The sequence below is a fragment of the Lithobates pipiens genome, unplaced genomic scaffold, assembly GCF_037356315.1.
Source record: "Lithobates pipiens isolate NorthernLeopardFrog02 unplaced genomic scaffold, aLitPip1_a1.2 Scaffold_8, whole genome shotgun sequence".
Classification (NCBI taxonomy): Eukaryota; Metazoa; Chordata; class Amphibia; order Anura; family Ranidae; genus Lithobates; species Lithobates pipiens.
The window spans coordinates 478,241,724-478,261,979 of record NW_027507903.1 but is presented as its reverse complement, the minus strand read 5'-3'; the positions used below and the strand labels follow the sequence as shown (position 1 = coordinate 478,261,979).

The following is a 20,256-nucleotide window of genomic DNA, read 5'->3' as shown; positions in this document are numbered from 1 at the left end:
GTCCCTCCTTTAGCCCCACCCCTGGCCCCACTCATTGCCCCTCCCCAGACCCCACCTTGAAACAAAGTGTAGGTTTGTCTACAAGTGATATTTGTTTTCTCCAGTCAGTTATAGGTTTGATTATCCAAAAGAAATACTGTTTTCAGATGAGAACATACCTCTTTAATATCTATATGTAATACAAACCATTACTGAATAAATAAAATGGTATTTTGGAGAGTATTGGCAGGGTAAGTATTGCAGAGTATTGCCAGGGTATTGGCGGGGTATGTATTGCAGAGTATTGGCGGGGTATGTATTGCAGAGTATTGGCAGGGTAAGTATTGCAGAGTATTGTCAGGGTATTGCCAGGGTATTGGCGGGGTAAGTATTGCAGAGTATTGGCGGGGTAAGTATTGCAGAGTATTGTCAGGGTAAGTATTGCAGAGTATTGTCAGGGTAAGTATTGCAGAGTATTGTCAGGGTATTGGCGGGGTATTGGCGGGGTATGTATTGCAGAGTATTGGCAGGGTAAGTATTGCAGAGCATTGGCAGGGTATTGGCAGAGTAAGTATTGCAGAGCATTGGCAGAGTATTGGCAGGGTAAGTATTGCAGAGTATTGGCAGGGTAAGTATAAAGTATTGCAGAGTATTGGCAGAGTATGTATTGCAGAGTATTGGCAGGGTATGTATTGGCAGGGTATGTATTGGCAGGGTATGTATTGGCAGGGTATGTATTGCAGAGTATGTATTGCAGAGTATTGCAGAGTATGTATTGCAGAGTATGTATTGCAGAGTAGGTATTGCAGAGTATGTATTGCAGAGTAGGTATTGCAGAGTATGTATTGCAGAGTAGGTATTGCAGAGTATGTATTGCAGAGTATGTATTGCAGAGTATGTATTGCAGAGTATGTTTTGCAGAGTAGGTATTGCAGAGTAGGTATTGCAGAGTAGGTATTGCAGAGTAGGTATTGCAGAGTATGTATTGCAGAGTATTGCAGAGTATGTATTGCAGAGTAGGTATTGCAGAGTAGGTATTGCAGAGTAGGCATTGCAGAGTAGGTATTGCAGAGTATTTGCAGAGTAGTAGTAGATGTTTAACTTCAAACATACACCTCACCTGTGTAATTGTTAGCTCTAGCAGGGCAGCAGAGATCACTTCCACCCTCTTCTTCAGTGTCCACAATAGCTTGATCGCCCGGCCCCTGCACTCTGTGCTCCTCTCACTCTGCTACTTCTCACGCGGAGAGAGAGAGAGAGAGGAATATCACTCCGCAACACCATAGGGTATGCTGGCCGGGACTTGTGCGGTGTGCGGAGCAGGAGGAGCGGGCGCAGAAGGCGTATTCTTCCGCGCCCGAAATACAACAAATAGTCCCTCCCCTGCAGCCTCATACAGAACAGACTAATCGCATCTAATAAAAAAAAAACTTACCGAACGGGGGTGGGGTTGTGCGGACGATGATCGGTGGAGGAGAATCTTTTTTTTTTTTTTTTTTCTATATTAATTTTGCAGTTCAGGTTGCTCGGGCCCCCCCTGCTGGTCAGGCCCGGTACAGCAGGGCCAGTTGTACTGGCCTATCAGCGGCCCTGCATATATGCAACAATTATTCGTGATTTGAACAATCTGTGTGGAACAATTGGTTTGCGTCTTGCAATAATTGGCAGATAAGAACCCCTGCTCAGAGATGCAAGTGCAAATACTCTAACATATATAACAGATATAGGACATCAAAAAAATCATATGAAAGACAGACTGAAAAAAAATTATAATAATAATATATTTTTTTTTGAAAAGCCAGAAAAAAATATGTTTATCGGGGTCACTAACAGCAGAAACCTAGGATGTACTATATTCATAAAAATGTGACACATCCCGTTCATGATTGAGCCCTATAGTTTTCCGTGTACCCAGACAGAAGATCCAAAAAACGTCCTTTCTGCACAAAAATCTGAACGTATCGCCACCTCTCCTGGGGACTGTGATCTTTTCAACACCTGGTATAGATACAGCAGAGGGATCACTTGCATAACAACAGTTGAAGCGGTTTGCTACATTAGTTAAATGTTTCTTATTAATATCATAAAGATGGTTGTGCAGGCAATCCCTTAACCACTTGCAGACCAGCCACAGTATATACAGGCCTAAAATTTGTCCCTAAGAAGAATTTGGATAAATTCGAGACATACATAAATATTCAAAAATACATAAGAGGCCTGAATATTAAAAAATATCTAACCAATAACCCTATGAATATTTACGCAACAACAACCAATGAAATCGCACACAGCACTTTGAGAAACAAATCATTTTTTAACCCTCAGATTAATAATAATAAATTTATAGATGTTTTTAAAAAAGTTGTAACAGAAGATTTAAAGACACTGGACATAAAGAAGAAACGGGAGTAAATCTATTAAGTGACACTAACACCTACAAACAACTACCGAAGAATCCGGTGTTTAGAGGTAGGAAGGAGCTGGAACTAGTTGTTCACCTAGGTCTCAAAAAAATCTATACTAAATAAAAAGGAAGCTCAGTTTTTGATACCAGAGTCGGTGAGGACCCCAGTCATTTACTATCTACCTAAACTTCACAAAGACAAGAACAATCCCCCGCCAAGACCGATTGTGAACGGTATCGATTTGCTTACCTCAAGAATGGGGGAGTATATCGATAATTTTCTCCAACCGGTGGTGAAAAATACTAAAGCTTATCTGAGAGACACCAAACACATTCTACAAATTCTGGAAGAATGCTCAAATGAAGGGCCATATATTTTAGCTACAGCTGATGTAGCGTCATTGTATACTATCATCCCTCACTATGAGGCTTGTGAAGCAGTCAAATGGGGTCTTAGAAAACATTCTAACTTGATCTGTGCTCAAAGAAAATACCTGGTTAAGTGTTTGGACTTCTGTCTAAAGAACAACTATTTCTGGTATAACAAAAACTTTTACCATCAGACTACAGGAGTCGCTATGGGTGCCAAGTTTGCCCCTAGCGTAACGGGTCTATTCATGTCTCAATGGGAGGATATGATGGTGTTTTCTAACCCACAAGTCGAATTGGTCATATACAAACGATATATAGATGACATTATAGTTCTCTGGAGGGGCAGCAAGAGCAGTTTCGATGAATTTCAGGAGAAACTCAATAAGAATAACTTGAATATAGTGCTCACATGGGACTCCAGTGTAACACAAGTCACCTTCCTGGACTTAGGGATCTCACAAGAAGAGGGGAAACTTCATACAAAAACTTTTTTCAAGAATGTAGACAGGAACAGTTATCTCCCGGTGACCAGCTGCCATCATAAGAACTGGATTTACAATATTCCAAAGGGTCAGCTCATGAGACTGCGGAGGAACTGCAGTAAGCAGGAGGAATTCCGAGAACAAGCCAGACTGATGGGTCAAAGATTCCAGGACAAAGGTTACGAAAAGGCTTTTATTGAGGATAAAATATTGGAAGTAGAAGACATGAATCGTCAAAATTTGGTAAAAGATAAGACCAGACAAGAAGTAACAAGCAAACGTTTTAATGAAGGAGCCATTATTTTGGACTATAATTTCCAATATAAGAGCGTAGAAAAAAACATTAAAACACTGGCACATTTTATTAAATGACAAAGACCTACAGAATGTTTTACCCAAGATACCAAAATTCATATATAGACGTGCTCCCACTTTGAGGGATAGACTAGTTAAGAGCATCCCAGATCCACCTAAAAAGAATTATACTTTCTTTTCGGGTAAGGGTTTTTACCCTTGCAAGCGCTGTTTCGCTTGCACAAGAACCAGTAAGCCGGAGAAGAACTTCCAGTTCACAGCCACTAGCACAGGCAATACTTATGAGGTTGAGGACTTTATTTGCTGTAACACACAAGGAGCCGTGTATGTGCTTGAATGTAGTTGCGGCCTACAATATGTAGGCTGCACAAAAAGACCATTAACCACTTCCCGACCAGCGCACGACGATGTACGTCGACAGCATGGCACGGGCAGGCATATTGGCGTACATGTACGTCCAATATTCGTTGCCGCCGTGCCATCGCGCTGGTCGGGACCCCCGTGAGTCCGGTCGCGGGACCCGCGGACTCGATCGCCGCGGGCATCCCCGCGATCGTCTCACGGAGCGGCCGAATGGAGGAAATGCCCCTTTACTATTTACATTACATACTCCTGACACCTGTACATTTCATACACCTGACCTATACACTAGTTACTGTACATTGCATAATCCTGACATCTGCACTCTGTCCATTTTATATTCCTGACCCCTGTACTCTGTATCTAGGCTAAAATGTTAAAGTGGTAGTAAACTGCTGTGTTTTTTTTTTTCTGGAGCCTGCAAGGTAAAGTCATAATGTGCTAGTATGCATTGCTGTCACCACAGACAAGGCTTCCATCTTCACCCGTCTTGCTTTCTGGCCGTGGACTCCGGCTGTGTGAGTGGTGGGAGCCACGATGACTCCGGCTGTGTGAGTGGTGGGAGCCACGTAGAGAGCAGATAGCTACAGTATATAACATTCCTCCCATGTGTCACTGACTGCATGTCCTGCTCTGATCCAAGTCTGAATAGTGAAGTATCTCTATTCAGAGGCACCAGCCCAAGGGGGAAAATTTCCTTCTGCCCCAGTCTAGTTCTCATTTGGGTTCAGGCCACCAAAAATCTAAAGATTTTAGTGTATGCTGGAAACTTAAACCACCAACCTGCTTCGAATGGGAATAGTAAACAAAGCTGTCAAATATACATAAAAAAAAAGTATATTAAATAAGATGAAATTACACTTTCTGGATGTAGGTTGGCCTCTCCTGTACACTCTGCATTCTTTGGATTGTTTCTTGTTTGTGGTTTTTCAAAGGTTTCTGTACAATTCTGCTTGTCTGTTTGGTCAGATTGATCCTGTTGGAATAGAGATGACCAATAATAACTACGGAGACTGCAATTATGAACACAATATTAATTGTTATCCTGTTATATTAAAAGCATACTCCAGTCATAACTGAAAATGAAGAATTGGGATGCATACAAGGAGTTCTACCAACATCCTTATGTCTCTAGTGAAGATTCTACTTCCTTCCCTCACACTATAGTGTTCTGTTCTTACACATTAAGTGCTTGTCTTCTTGAAGTGCCCTATTCTTGTTCTCTGTTTCTCACACCCCTCATCACAAGTTTCCTTATACAGACTAATTGCAGAGAAGGGGAGGAGGTATGTCAGGATTCAGCAGCAGAGATGACCAAATCTGCATGGCTACACTCAAGAAACTTGGACCAGACTGTCTATGCGTTTAAGTGAGATTTATTTACAGTGAAACAAAAACCATCCGAACACCAGCACACAGCAAACATAAAAAATATAAGTGAATCAAAAACCCAGTAACATAATACCTAACTAATCAAGCCAATAAACAGAAAACGTAACCAAAAACACAAATAGATGGGAACAGCACCACCAGCTAAGGCGTTTTACGCTCCCTTAGTGCTCATATACATATGTCCACTACAGATTATATTATATATATATATATATATATATATATATATATATATATATATATATATTACATATATGCAACAATTATTCGTGATTTGAACAATCTGTGTGGAACAATTGGTTTACGTCTTGCAATAATTGGCAGATAAGAACCCCTGCTCAGAGATGCAAGTGCAAATACTCTAACATATATAACAGATATAGGACATCAAATAAATCATATGAAAGACAGACTGAAAAAAAATTATAATAATAATATATTTTTTTTTTGAAAAGCCAGAAAAAAATATGTTTATCGGGGTCACTAACAGCAGAAACCTAGGATGTACTATATTCATAAAAATGTGACACATCCCGTTCATGATTGAGCCCTATAGTTTTCCGTGTACCCAGACAGAAGATCCAAAAAACGTCCTTTCTGCACAAAAATCTGAACGTATCGCCACCTCTCCTGGGGACTGTGATCTTTTCAACACCTGGTATAGATACAGCAGAGGGATCACTTGCATAACAACAGTTGAAGCGGTTTGCTACATTAGTTAAATGTTTCTTATTAATATCATAAAGATGGTTGTGCAGGCAATCCCTTAACCACTTGCAGACCAGCCACAGTATATACAGGCCTAAAATTTGTCCCTAAGAAGAATTTGGATAAATTCGAGACATACATAAATATTCAAAAATACATAAGAGGCCTGAATATTAAAAAATATCTAACCAATAACCCTATGAATATTCACGCAACAACAACCAATGAAATCGCACACAGCACTTTGAGAAACAAATCATTTTTTAACCCTCAGATTAATAATAATAAATTTATAGATGTTTTTAAAAAAGTTGTAACAGAAGATTTAAAGACACTGGACATAAAGAAGAAACGGGAGTAAATCTATTAAGTGACACTAACACCTACAAACAACTACCGAAGAATCCGGTGTTTAGAGGTAGGAAGGAGCTGGAACTAGTTGTTCACCTAGGTCTCAAAAAAATCTATACTAAATAAAAAGGAAGCTCAGTTTTTGATACCAGAGTCGGTGAGGACCCCAGTCATTTACTATCTACCTAAACTTCACAAAGACAAGAACAATCCCCCGCCAAGACCGATTGTGAACGGTATCGATTTGCTTACCTCAAGAATGGGGGAGTATATCGATAATTTTCTCCAACCGGTGGTGAAAAATACTAAAGCTTATCTGAGAGACACCAAACACATTCTACAAATTCTGGAAGAATGCTCAAATGAAGGGCCATATATTTTAGCTACAGCTGATGTAGCGTCATTGTATACTATCATCCCTCACTATGAGGCTTGTGAAGCAGTCAAATGGGGTCTTAGAAAACATTCTAACTTGATCTGTGCTCAAAGAAAATACCTGGTTAAGTGTTTGGACTTCTGTCTAAAGAACAACTATTTCTGGTATAACAAAAACTTTTACCATCAGACTACAGGAGTCGCTATGGGTGCCAAGTTTGCCCCTAGCGTAACGGGTCTATTCATGTCTCAATGGGAGGATATGATGGTGTTTTCTAACCCACAAGTCGAATTGGTCATATACAAACGATATATAGATGACATTATAGTTCTCTGGAGGGGCAGCAAGAGCAGTTTCGATGAATTTCAGGAGAAACTCAATAAGAATAACTTGAATATAGTGCTCACATGGGACTCCAGTGAAACACAAGTCACCTTCCTGGACTTAGGGATCTCACAAGAAGAGGGGAAACTTCATACAAAAACTTTTTTCAAGAATGTAGACAGGAACAGTTATCTCCCGGTGACCAGCTGCCATCATAAGAACTGGATTTACAATATTCCAAAGGGTCAGCTCATGAGACTGCGGAGGAACTGCAGTAAGCAGGAGGAATTCCGAGAACAAGCCAGACTGATGGGTCAAAGATTCCAGGACAAAGGTTACGAAAAGGCTTTTATTGAGGATAAAATATTGGAAGTAGAAGACATGAATCGTCAAAATTTGGTAAAAGATAAGACCAGACAAGAAGTAACAAGCAAACGTTTTAATGAAGGAGCCATTATTTTGGACTATAATTTCCAATATAAGAGCGTAGAAAAAAACATTAAAACACTGGCACATTTTATTAAATGACAAAGACCTACAGAATGTTTTACCCAAGATACCAAAATTCATATATAGACGTGCTCCCACTTTGAGGGATAGACTAGTTAAGAGCATCCCAGATCCACCTAAAAAGAATTATACTTTCTTTTCGGGTAAGGGTTTTTACCCTTGCAAGCGCTGTTTCGCTTGCACAAGAACCAGTAAGCCGGAGAAGAACTTCCAGTTCACAGCCACTAGCACAGGCAATACTTATGAGGTTGAGGACTTTATTTGCTGTAACACACAAGGAGCCGTGTATGTGCTTGAATGTAGTTGCGGCCTACAATATGTAGGCTGCACAAAAAGACCATTAACCACTTCCCGACCAGCGCACGACGATGTACGTCGACAGCATGGCACGGGCAGGCATATTGGCGTACATGTACGTCCAATATTCGTTGCCGCCGTGCCATCGAGCTGGTCGGGACCCCCGTGAGTCCGGTCGCGGGACCCGCGGACTCGATCGCCGCGGGCATCCCCGCGATCGTCTCACGGAGCGGCCGAATGGAGGAAATGCCCCTTTACTATTTACATTACATACTCCTGACACCTGTACATTTCATACACCTGACCTATACACTAGTTACTGTACATTGCATAATCCTGACATCTGCACTCTGTCCATTTTATATTCCTGACCCCTGTACTCTGTATCTAGGCTAAAATGTTAAAGTGGTAGTAAACTGCTGTGTTTTTTTTTTTCTGGAGCCTGCAAGGTAAAGTCATAATGTGCTAGTATGCATTGCTGTCACCACAGACAAGGCTTCCATCTTCACCCGTCTTGCTTTCTGGCCGTGGACTCCGGCTGTGTGAGTGGTGGGAGCCACGATGACTCCGGCTGTGTGAGTGGTGGGAGCCACGTAGAGAGCAGATAGCTACAGTATATAACATTCCTCCCATGTGTCACTGACTGCATGTCCTGCTCTGATCCAAGTCTGAATAGTGAAGTATCTCTATTCAGAGGCACCAGCCCAAGGGGGAAAATTTCCTTCTGCCCCAGTCTAGTTCTCATTTGGGTTCAGGCCACCAAAAATCTAAAGATTTTAGTGTATGCTGGAAACTTAAACCACCAACCTGCTTCGAATGGGAATAGTAAACAAAGCTGTCAAATATACATAAAAAAAAAGTATATTAAATAAGATGAAATTACACTTTCTGGATGTAGGTTGGCCTCTCCTGTACACTCTGCATTCTTTGGATTGTTTCTTGTTTGTGGTTTTTCAAAGGTTTCTGTACAATTCTGCTTGTCTGTTTGGTCAGATTGATCCTGTTGGAATAGAGATGACCAATAATAACTACGGAGACTGCAATTATGAACACAATATTAATTGTTATCCTGTTATATTAAAAGCATACTCCAGTCATAACTGAAAATGAAGAATTGGGATGCATACAAGGAGTTCTACCAACATCCTTATGTCTCTAGTGAAGATTCTACTTCCTTCCCTCACACTATAGTGTTCTGTTCTTACACATTAAGTGCTTGTCTTCTTGAAGTGCCCTATTCTTGTTCTCTGTTTCTCACACCCCTCATCACAAGTTTCCTTATACAGACTAATTGCAGAGAAGGGGAGGAGGTATGTCAGGATTCAGCAGCAGAGATGACCAAATCTGCATGGCTACACTCAAGAAACTTGGACCAGACTGTCTATGCGTTTAAGTGAGATTTATTTACAGTGAAACAAAAACCATCCGAACACCAGCACACAGCAAACATAAAAAATATAAGTGAATCAAAAACCCAGTAACATAATACCTAACTAATCAAGCCAATAAACAGAAAACGTAACCAAAAACACAAATAGATGGGAACAGCACCACCAGCTAAGGCGTTTTACGCTCCCTTAGTGCTCATATACATATGTCCACTACAGATTATATTATATATATATATATATATATATATATATATATATATATATATATATATATATATATATATATATATATATATATTACATATATGCAACAATTATTCGTGATTTGAACAATCTGTGTGGAACAATTGGTTTACGTCTTGCAATAATTGGCAGATAAGAACCCCTGCTCAGAGATGCAAGTGCAAATACTCTAACATATATAACAGATATAGGACATCAAATAAATCATATGAAAGACAGACTGAAAAAAAATTATAATAATAATATATTTTTTTTTTGAAAAGCCAGAAAAAAATATGTTTATCGGGGTCACTAACAGCAGAAACCTAGGATGTACTATATTCATAAAAATGTGACACATCCCGTTCATGATTGAGCCCTATAGTTTTCCGTGTACCCAGACAGAAGATCCAAAAAACGTCCTTTCTGCACAAAAATCTGAACGTATCGCCACCTCTCCTGGGGACTGTGATCTTTTCAACACCTGGTATAGATACAGCAGAGGGATCACTTGCATAACAACAGTTGAAGCGGTTTGCTACATTAGTTAAATGTTTCTTATTAATATCATAAAGATGGTTGTGCAGGCAATCCCTTAACCACTTGCAGACCAGCCACAGTATATACAGGCCTAAAATTTGTCCCTAAGAAGAATTTGGATAAATTCGAGACATACATAAATATTCAAAAATACATAAGAGGCCTGAATATTAAAAAATATCTAACCAATAACCCTATGAATATTCACGCAACAACAACCAATGAAATCGCACACAGCACTTTGAGAAACAAATCATTTTTCAACCCTCAGATTAATAATAATAAATTTATAGATGTTTTTAAAAAAGTTGTAACAGAAGATTTAAAGACACTGGACATAAAGAAGAAACGGGAGTAAATCTATTAAGTGACACTAACACCTACAAACAACTACCGAAGAATCCGGTGTTTAGAGGTAGGAAGGAGCTGGAACTAGTTGTTCACCTAGGTCTCAAAAAAATCTATACTAAATAAAAAGGAAGCTCAGTTTTTGATACCAGAGTCGGTGAGGACCCCAGTCATTTACTATCTACCTAAACTTCACAAAGACAAGAACAATCCCCCGCCAAGACCGATTGTGAACGGTATCGATTTGCTTACCTCAAGAATGGGGGAGTATATCGATAATTTTCTCCAACCGGTGGTGAAAAATACTAAAGCTTATCTGAGAGACACCAAACACATTCTACAAATTCTGGAAGAATGCTCAAATGAAGGGCCATATATTTTAGCTACAGCTGATGTAGCGTCATTGTATACTATCATCCCTCACTATGAGGCTTGTGAAGCAGTCAAATGGGGTCTTAGAAAACATTCTAACTTGATCTGTGCTCAAAGAAAATACCTGGTTAAGTGTTTGGACTTCTGTCTAAAGAACAACTATTTCTGGTATAACAAAAACTTTTACCATCAGACTACAGGAGTCGCTATGGGTGCCAAGTTTGCCCCTAGCGTAACGGGTCTATTCATGTCTCAATGGGAGGATATGATGGTGTTTTCTAACCCACAAGTCGAATTGGTCATATACAAACGATATATAGATGACATTATAGTTCTCTGGAGGGGCAGCAAGAGCAGTTTCGATGAATTTCAGGAGAAACTCAATAAGAATAACTTGAATATAGTGCTCACATGGGACTCCAGTGTAACACAAGTCACCTTCCTGGACTTAGGGATCTCACAAGAAGAGGGGAAACTTCATACAAAAACTTTTTTCAAGAATGTAGACAGGAACAGTTATCTCCCGGTGACCAGCTGCCATCATAAGAACTGGATTTACAATATTCCAAAGGGTCAGCTCATGAGACTGCGGAGGAACTGCAGTAAGCAGGAGGAATTCCGAGAACAAGCCAGACTGATGGGTCAAAGATTCCAGGACAAAGGTTACGAAAAGGCTTTTATTGAGGATAAAATATTGGAAGTAGAAGACATGAATCGTCAAAATTTGGTAAAAGATAAGACCAGACAAGAAGTAACAAGCAAACGTTTTAATGAAGGAGCCATTATTTTGGACTATAATTTCCAATATAAGAGCGTAGAAAAAAACATTAAAACACTGGCACATTTTATTAAATGACAAAGACCTACAGAATGTTTTACCCAAGATACCAAAATTCATATATAGACGTGCTCCCACTTTGAGGGATAGACTAGTTAAGAGCATCCCAGATCCACCTAAAAAGAATTATACTTTCTTTTCGGGTAAGGGTTTTTACCCTTGCAAGCGCTGTTTCGCTTGCACAAGAACCAGTAAGCCGGAGAAGAACTTCCAGTTCACAGCCACTAGCACAGGCAATACTTATGAGGTTGAGGACTTTATTTGCTGTAACACACAAGGAGCCGTGTATGTGCTTGAATGTAGTTGCGGCCTACAATATGTAGGCTGCACAAAAAGACCATTAACCACTTCCCGACCAGCGCACGACGATGTACGTCGACAGCATGGCACGGGCAGGCATATTGGCGTAAATGTACGTCCAATATTCGTTGCCGCCGTGCCATCGCGCTGGTCGGGACCCCCGTGAGTCCGGTCGCGGGACCCGCGGACTCGATCGCCGCGGGCATCCCCGCGATCGTCTCACGGAGCGGCCGAATGGAGGAAATGCCCCTTTACTATTTACATTACATACTCCTGACACCTGTACATTTCATACACCTGACCTATACACTAGTTACTGTACATTGCATAATCCTGACATCTGCACTCTGTCCATTTTATATTCCTGACCCCTGTACTCTGTATCTAGGCTAAAATGTTAAAGTGGTAGTAAACTGCTGTGTTTTTTTTTTTCTGGAGCCTGCAAGGTAAAGTCATAATGTGCTAGTATGCATTGCTGTCACCACAGACAAGGCTTCCATCTTCACCCGTCTTGCTTTCTGGCCGTGGACTCCGGCTGTGTGAGTGGTGGGAGCCACGATGACTCCGGCTGTGTGAGTGGTGGGAGCCACGTAGAGAGCAGATAGCTACAGTATATAACATTCCTCCCATGTGTCACTGACTGCATGTCCTGCTCTGATCCAAGTCTGAATAGTGAAGTATCTCTATTCAGAGGCACCAGCCCAAGGGGGAAAATTTCCTTCTGCCCCAGTCTAGTTCTCATTTGGGTTCAGGCCACCAAAAATCTAAAGATTTTAGTGTATGCTGGAAACTTAAACCACCAACCTGCTTCGAATGGGAATAGTAAACAAAGCTGTCAAATATACATAAAAAAAAAGTATATTAAATAAGATGAAATTACACTTTCTGGATGTAGGTTGGCCTCTCCTGTACACTCTGCATTCTTTGGATTGTTTCTTGTTTGTGGTTTTTCAAAGGTTTCTGTACAATTCTGCTTGTCTGTTTGGTCAGATTGATCCTGTTGGAATAGAGATGACCAATAATAACTACGGAGACTGCAATTATGAACACAATATTAATTGTTATCCTGTTATATTAAAAGCATACTCCAGTCATAACTGAAAATGAAGAATTGGGATGCATACAAGGAGTTCTACCAACATCCTTATGTCTCTAGTGAAGATTCTACTTCCTTCCCTCACACTATAGTGTTCTGTTCTTACACATTAAGTGCTTGTCTTCTTGAAGTGCCCTATTCTTGTTCTCTGTTTCTCACACCCCTCATCACAAGTTTCCTTATACAGACTAATTGCAGAGAAGGGGAGGAGGTATGTCAGGATTCAGCAGCAGAGATGACCAAATCTGCATGGCTACACTCAAGAAACTTGGACCAGACTGTCTATGCGTTTAAGTGAGATTTATTTACAGTGAAACAAAAACCATCCGAACACCAGCACACAGCAAACATAAAAAATATAAGTGAATCAAAAACCCAGTAACATAATACCTAACTAATCAAGCCAATAAACAGAAAACGTAACCAAAAACACAAATAGATGGGAACAGCACCACCAGCTAAGGCGTTTTACGCTCCCTTAGTGCTCATATACATATGTCCACTACAGATTATATTATATATATATATATATATATATATATATATATATATATATATATATATATATATATTACATATATGCAACAATTATTCGTGATTTGAACAATCTGTGTGGAACAATTGGTTTACGTCTTGCAATAATTGGCAGATAAGAACCCCTGCTCAGAGATGCAAGTGCAAATACTCTAACATATATAACAGATATAGGACATCAAATAAATCATATGAAAGACAGACTGAAAAAAAATTATAATAATAATATATTTTTTTTTGAAAAGCCAGAAAAAAATATGTTTATCGGGGTCACTAACAGCAGAAACCTAGGATGTACTATATTCATAAAAATGTGACACATCCCGTTCATAATTGAGCCCTATAGTTTTCCGTGTACCCAGACAGAAGATCCAAAAAACGTCCTTTCTGCACAAAAATCTGAACGTATCGCCACCTCTCCTGGGGACTGTGATCTTTTCAACACCTGGTATAGATACAGCAGAGGGATCACTTGCATAACAACAGTTGAAGCGGTTTGCTACATTAGTTAAATGTTTCTTATTAATATCATAAAGATGGTTGTGCAGGCAATCCCTTAACCACTTGCAGACCAGCCACAGTATATACAGGCCTAAAATTTGTCCCTAAGAAGAATTTGGATAAATTCGAGACATACATAAATATTCAAAAATACATAAGAGGCCTGAATATTAAAAAATATCTAACCAATAACCCTATGAATATTCACGCAACAACAACCAATGAAATCGCACACAGCACTTTGAGAAACAAATCATTTTTTAACCCTCAGATTAATAATAATAAATTTATAGATGTTTTTAAAAAAGTTGTAACAGAAGATTTAAAGACACTGGACATAAAGAAGAAACGGGAGTAAATCTATTAAGTGACACTAACACCTACAAACAACTACCGAAGAATCCGGTGTTTAGAGGTAGGAAGGAGCTGGAACTAGTTGTTCACCTAGGTCTCAAAAAAATCTATACTAAATAAAAAGGAAGCTCAGTTTTTGATACCAGAGTCGGTGAGGACCCCAGTCATTTACTATCTACCTAAACTTCACAAAGACAAGAACAATCCCCCGCCAAGACCGATTGTGAACGGTATCGATTTGCTTACCTCAAGAATGGGGGAGTATATCGATAATTTTCTCCAACCGGTGGTGAAAAATACTAAAGCTTATCTGAGAGACACCAAACACATTCTACAAATTCTGGAAGAATGCTCAAATGAAGGGCCATATATTTTAGCTACAGCTGATGTAGCGTCATTGTATACTATCATCCCTCACTATGAGGCTTGTGAAGCAGTCAAATGGGGTCTTAGAAAACATTCTAACTTGATCTGTGCTCAAAGAAAATACCTGGTTAAGTGTTTGGACTTCTGTCTAAAGAACAACTATTTCTGGTATAACAAAAACTTTTACCATCAGACTACAGGAGTCGCTATGGGTGCCAAGTTTGCCCCTAGCGTAACGGGTCTATTCATGTCTCAATGGGAGGATATGATGGTGTTTTCTAACCCACAAGTCGAATTGGTCATATACAAACGATATATAGATGACATTATAGTTCTCTGGAGGGGCAGCAAGAGCAGTTTCGATGAATTTCAGGAGAAACTCAATAAGAATAACTTGAATATAGTGCTCACATGGGACTCCAGTGTAACACAAGTCACCTTCCTGGACTTAGGGATCTCACAAGAAGAGGGGAAACTTCATACAAAAACTTTTTTCAAGAATGTAGACAGGAACAGTTATCTCCCGGTGACCAGCTGCCATCATAAGAACTGGATTTACAATATTCCAAAGGGTCAGCTCATGAGACTGCGGAGGAACTGCAGTAAGCAGGAGGAATTCCGAGAACAAGCCAGACTGATGGGTCAAAGATTCCAGGACAAAGGTTACGAAAAGGCTTTTATTGAGGATAAAATATTGGAAGTAGAAGACATGAATCGTCAAAATTTGGTAAAAGATAAGACCAGACAAGAAGTAACAAGCAAACGTTTTAATGAAGGAGCCATTATTTTGGACTATAATTTCCAATATAAGAGCGTAGAAAAAAACATTAAAACACTGGCACATTTTATTAAATGACAAAGACCTACAGAATGTTTTACCCAAGATACCAAAATTCATATATAGACGTGCTCCCACTTTGAGGGATAGACTAGTTAAGAGCATCCCAGATCCACCTAAAAAGAATTATACTTTCTTTTCGGGTAAGGGTTTTTACCCTTGCAAGCGCTGTTTCGCTTGCACAAGAACCAGTAAGCCGGAGAAGAACTTCCAGTTCACAGCCACTAGCACAGGCAATACTTATGAGGTTGAGGACTTTATTTGCTGTAACACACAAGGAGCCGTGTATGTGCTTGAATGTAGTTGCGGCCTACAATATGTAGGCTGCACAAAAAGACCATTAACCACTTCCCGACCAGCGCACGACGATGTACGTCGACAGCATGGCACGGGCAGGCATATTGGCGTAAATGTACGTCCAATATTCGTTGCCGCCGTGCCATCGCGCTGGTCGGGACCCCCGTGAGTCCGGTCGCGGGACCCGCGGACTCGATCGCCGCGGGCATCCCCGCGATCGTCTCACGGAGCGGCCGAATGGAGGAAATGCCCCTTTACTATTTACATTACATACTCCTGACACCTGTACATTTCATACACCTGACCTATACACTAGTTACTGTACATTGCATAATCCTGACATCTGCACTCTGTCCATTTTATATTCCTGACCCCTGTACTCTGTATCTAGGCTAAAATGTTAAAGTGGTAGTAAACTGCTGTGTTTTTTTTTTTCTGGAGCCTGCAAGGTAAAGTCATAATGTGCTAGTATGCATTGCTGTCACCACAGACAAGGCTTCCATCTTCACCCGTCTTGCTTTCTGGCCGTGGACTCCGGCTGTGTGAGTGGTGGGAGCCACGATGACTCCGGCTGTGTGAGTGGTGGGAGCCACGTAGAGAGCAGATAGCTACAGTATATAACATTCCTCCCATGTGTCACTGACTGCATGTCCTGCTCTGATCCAAGTCTGAATAGTGAAGTATCTCTATTCAGAGGCACCAGCCCAAGGGGGAAAATTTCCTTCTGCCCCAGTCTAGTTCTCATTTGGGTTCAGGCCACCAAAAATCTAAAGATTTTAGTGTATGCTGGAAACTTAAACCACCAACCTGCTTCGAATGGGAATAGTAAACAAAGCTGTCAAATATACATAAAAAAAAGTATATTAAATAAGATGAAATTACACTTTCTGGATGTAGGTTGGCCTCTCCTGTACACTCTGCATTCTTTGGATTGTTTCTTGTTTGTGGTTTTTCAAAGGTTTCTGTACAATTCTGCTTGTCTGTTTGGTCAGATTGATCCTGTTGGAATAGAGATGACCAATAATAACTACGGAGACTGCAATTATGAACACAATATTAATTGTTATCCTGTTATATTAAAAGCATACTCCAGTCATAACTGAAAATGAAGAATTGGGATGCATACAAGGAGTTCTACCAACATCCTTATGTCTCTAGTGAAGATTCTACTTCCTTCCCTCACACTATAGTGTTCTGTTCTTACACATTAAGTGCTTGTCTTCTTGAAGTGCCCTATTCTTGTTCTCTGTTTCTCACACCCCTCATCACAAGTTTCCTTATACAGACTAATTGCAGAGAAGGGGAGGAGGTATGTCAGGATTCAGCAGCAGAGATGACCAAATCTGCATGGCTACACTCAAGAAACTTGGACCAGACTGTCTATGCGTTTAAGTGAGATTTATTTACAGTGAAACAAAAACCATCCGAACACCAGCACACAGCAAACATAAAAAATATAAGTGAATCAAAAACCCAGTAACATAATACCTAACTAATCAAGCCAATAAACAGAAAACGTAACCAAAAACACAAATAGATGGGAACAGCACCACCAGCTAAGGCGTTTTACGCTCCCTTAGTGCTCATATACATATGTCCACTACAGATTATATTATATATATATATATATATATATATATATATATATATATATATATTACATATATGCAACAATTATTCGTGATTTGAACAATCTGTGTGGAACAATTGGTTTACGTCTTGCAATAATTGGCAGATAAGAACCCCTGCTCAGAGATGCAAGTGCAAATACTCTAACATATATAACAGATATAGGACATCAAATAAATCATATGAAAGACAGACTGAAAAAAAATTATAATAATAATATATTTTTTTTTTGAAAAGCCAGAAAAAAATATGTTTATCGGGGTCACTAACAGCAGAAACCTAGGATGTACTATATTCATAAAAATGTGACACATCCCGTTCATGATTGAGCCCTATAGTTTTCCGTGTACCCAGACAGAAGATCCAAAAAACGTCCTTTCTGCACAAAAATCTGAACGTATCGCCACCTCTCCTGGGGACTGTGATCTTTTCAACACCTGGTATAGATACAGCAGAGGGATCACTTGCATAACAACAGTTGAAGCGGTTTGCTACATTAGTTAAATGTTTCTTATTAATATCATAAAGATGGTTGTGCAGGCAATCCCTTAACCACTTGCAGACCAGCCACAGTATATACAGGCCTAAAATTTGTCCCTAAGAAGAATTTGGATAAATTCGAGACATACATAAATATTCAAAAATACATAAGAGGCCTGAATATTAAAAAATATCTAACCAATAACCCTATGAATATTCACGCAACAACAACCAATGAAATCGCACACAGCACTTTGAGAAACAAATCATTTTTTAACCCTCAGATTAATAATAATAAATTTATAGATGTTTTTAAAAAAGTTGTAACAGAAGATTTAAAGACACTGGACATAAAGAAGAAACGGGAGTAAATCTATTAAGTGACACTAACACCTACAAACAACTACCGAAGAATCCGGTGTTTAGAGGTAGGAAGGAGCTGGAACTAGTTGTTCACCTAGGTCTCAAAAAAATCTATACTAAATAAAAAGGAAGCTCAGTTTTTGATACCAGAGTCGGTGAGGACCCCAGTCATTTACTATCTACCTAAACTTCACAAAGACAAGAACAATCCCCCGCCAAGACCGATTGTGAACGGTATCGATTCGCTTACCTCAAGAATGGGGGAGTATATCGATAATTTTCTCCAACCGGTGGTGAAAAATACTAAAGCTTATCTGAGAGACACCAAACACATTCTACAAATTCTGGAAGAATGCTCAAATGAAGGGCCATATATTTTAGCTACAGCTGATGTAGCGTCATTGTATACTATCATCCCTCACTATGAGGCTTGTGAAGCAGTCAAATGGGGTCTTAGAAAACATTCTAACTTGATCTGTGCTCAAAGAAAATACCTGGTTAAGTGTTTGGACTTCTGTCTAAAGAACAACTATTTCTGGTATAACAAAAACTTTTACCATCAGACTACAGGAGTCGCTATGGGTGCCAAGTTTGCCCCTAGCGTAACGGGTCTATTCATGTCTCAATGGGAGGATATGATGGTGTTTTCTAACCCACAAGTCGAATTGGTCATATACAAACGATATATAGATGACATTATAGTTCTCTGGAGGGGCAGCAAGAGCAGTTTCGATGAATTTCAGGAGAAACTCAATAAGAATAACTTGAATATAGTGCTCACATGGGACTCCAGTGAAACACAAGTCACCTTCCTGGACTTAGGGATCTCACAAGAAGAGGGGAAACTTCATACAAAAACTTTTTTCAAGAATGTAGACAGGAACAGTTATCTCCCGGTGACCAGCTGCCATCATAAGAACTGGATTTACAATATTCCAAAGGGTCAGCTCATGAGACTGCGGAGGAACTGCAGTAAGCAGGAGGAATTCCGAGAACAAGCCAGACTGATGGGTCAAAGATTCCAGGACAAAGGTTACGAAAAGGCTTTTATTGAGGATAAAATATTGGAAGTAGAAGACATGAATCGTCAAAATTTGGTAAAAGATAAGACCAGACAAGAAGTAACAAGCAAACGTTTTAATGAAGGAGCCATTATTTTGGACTATAATTTCCAATATAAGAGCGTAGAAAAAAACATTAAAACACTGGCACATTTTATTAAATGACAAAGACCTACAGAATGTTTTACCCAAGATACCAAAATTCATATATAGACGTGCTCCCACTTTGAGGGATAGACTAGTTAAGAGCATCCCAGATCCACCTAAAAAGAATTATACTTTCTTTTCGGGTAAGGGTTTTTACCCTTGCAAGCGCTGTTTCGCTTGCACAAGAACCAGTAAGCCGGAGAAGAACTTCCAGTTCACAGCCAGTAGCACAGGCAATACTTATGAGGTTGAGGACTTTATTTGCTGTAACACACAAGGAGCCGTGTATGTGCTTGAATGTAGTTGCGGCCTACAATATGTAGGCTGCACAAAAAGACCATTAACCACTTCCCGACCAGCGCACGACGATGTACGTCGACAGCATGGCACGGGCAGGCATATTGGCGTACATGTACGTCCAATATTCGTTGCCGCCGTGCCATCGCGCTGGTCGGGACCCCCGTGAGTCCGGTCGCGGGACCCGCGGACTCGATCGCCGCGGGCATCCCCGCGATCGTCTCACGGAGCGGCCGAATGGAGGAAATGCCCCTTTACTATTTACATTACATACTCCTGACACCTGTACATTTCATACACCTGACCTATACACTAGTTACTGTACATTGCATAATCCTGACATCTGCACTCTGTCCATTTTATATTCCTGACCCCTGTACTCTGTATCTAGGCTAAAATGTTAAAGTGGTAG

General features: G+C 40.0%; 1 protein-coding gene across 4 annotated transcripts in view; it reads right to left on the bottom strand.

Moving 5' to 3' along the window:
- LOC143960307 (uncharacterized) overlaps positions 1-20,256 on the bottom strand; it is a 233,298-nt gene that overhangs the window by 69,799 nt on the left and 143,243 nt on the right. For all 4 annotated transcript variants that reach the window (XM_077468748.1, XM_077468746.1, XM_077468749.1 and 1 more), the window contains exons 10-13: positions 16,750-16,866; positions 12,762-12,878; positions 8,754-8,870; positions 4,772-4,888 (exon numbers count right to left, since the gene is read on the bottom strand). In XM_077468748.1, the coding sequence (XP_077324874.1) occupies positions 4,772-4,888; positions 8,754-8,870; positions 12,762-12,878; positions 16,750-16,866 (468 nt within the window). The remainder of the gene's footprint in view (positions 1-4,771; positions 4,889-8,753; positions 8,871-12,761; positions 12,879-16,749; positions 16,867-20,256) is intronic.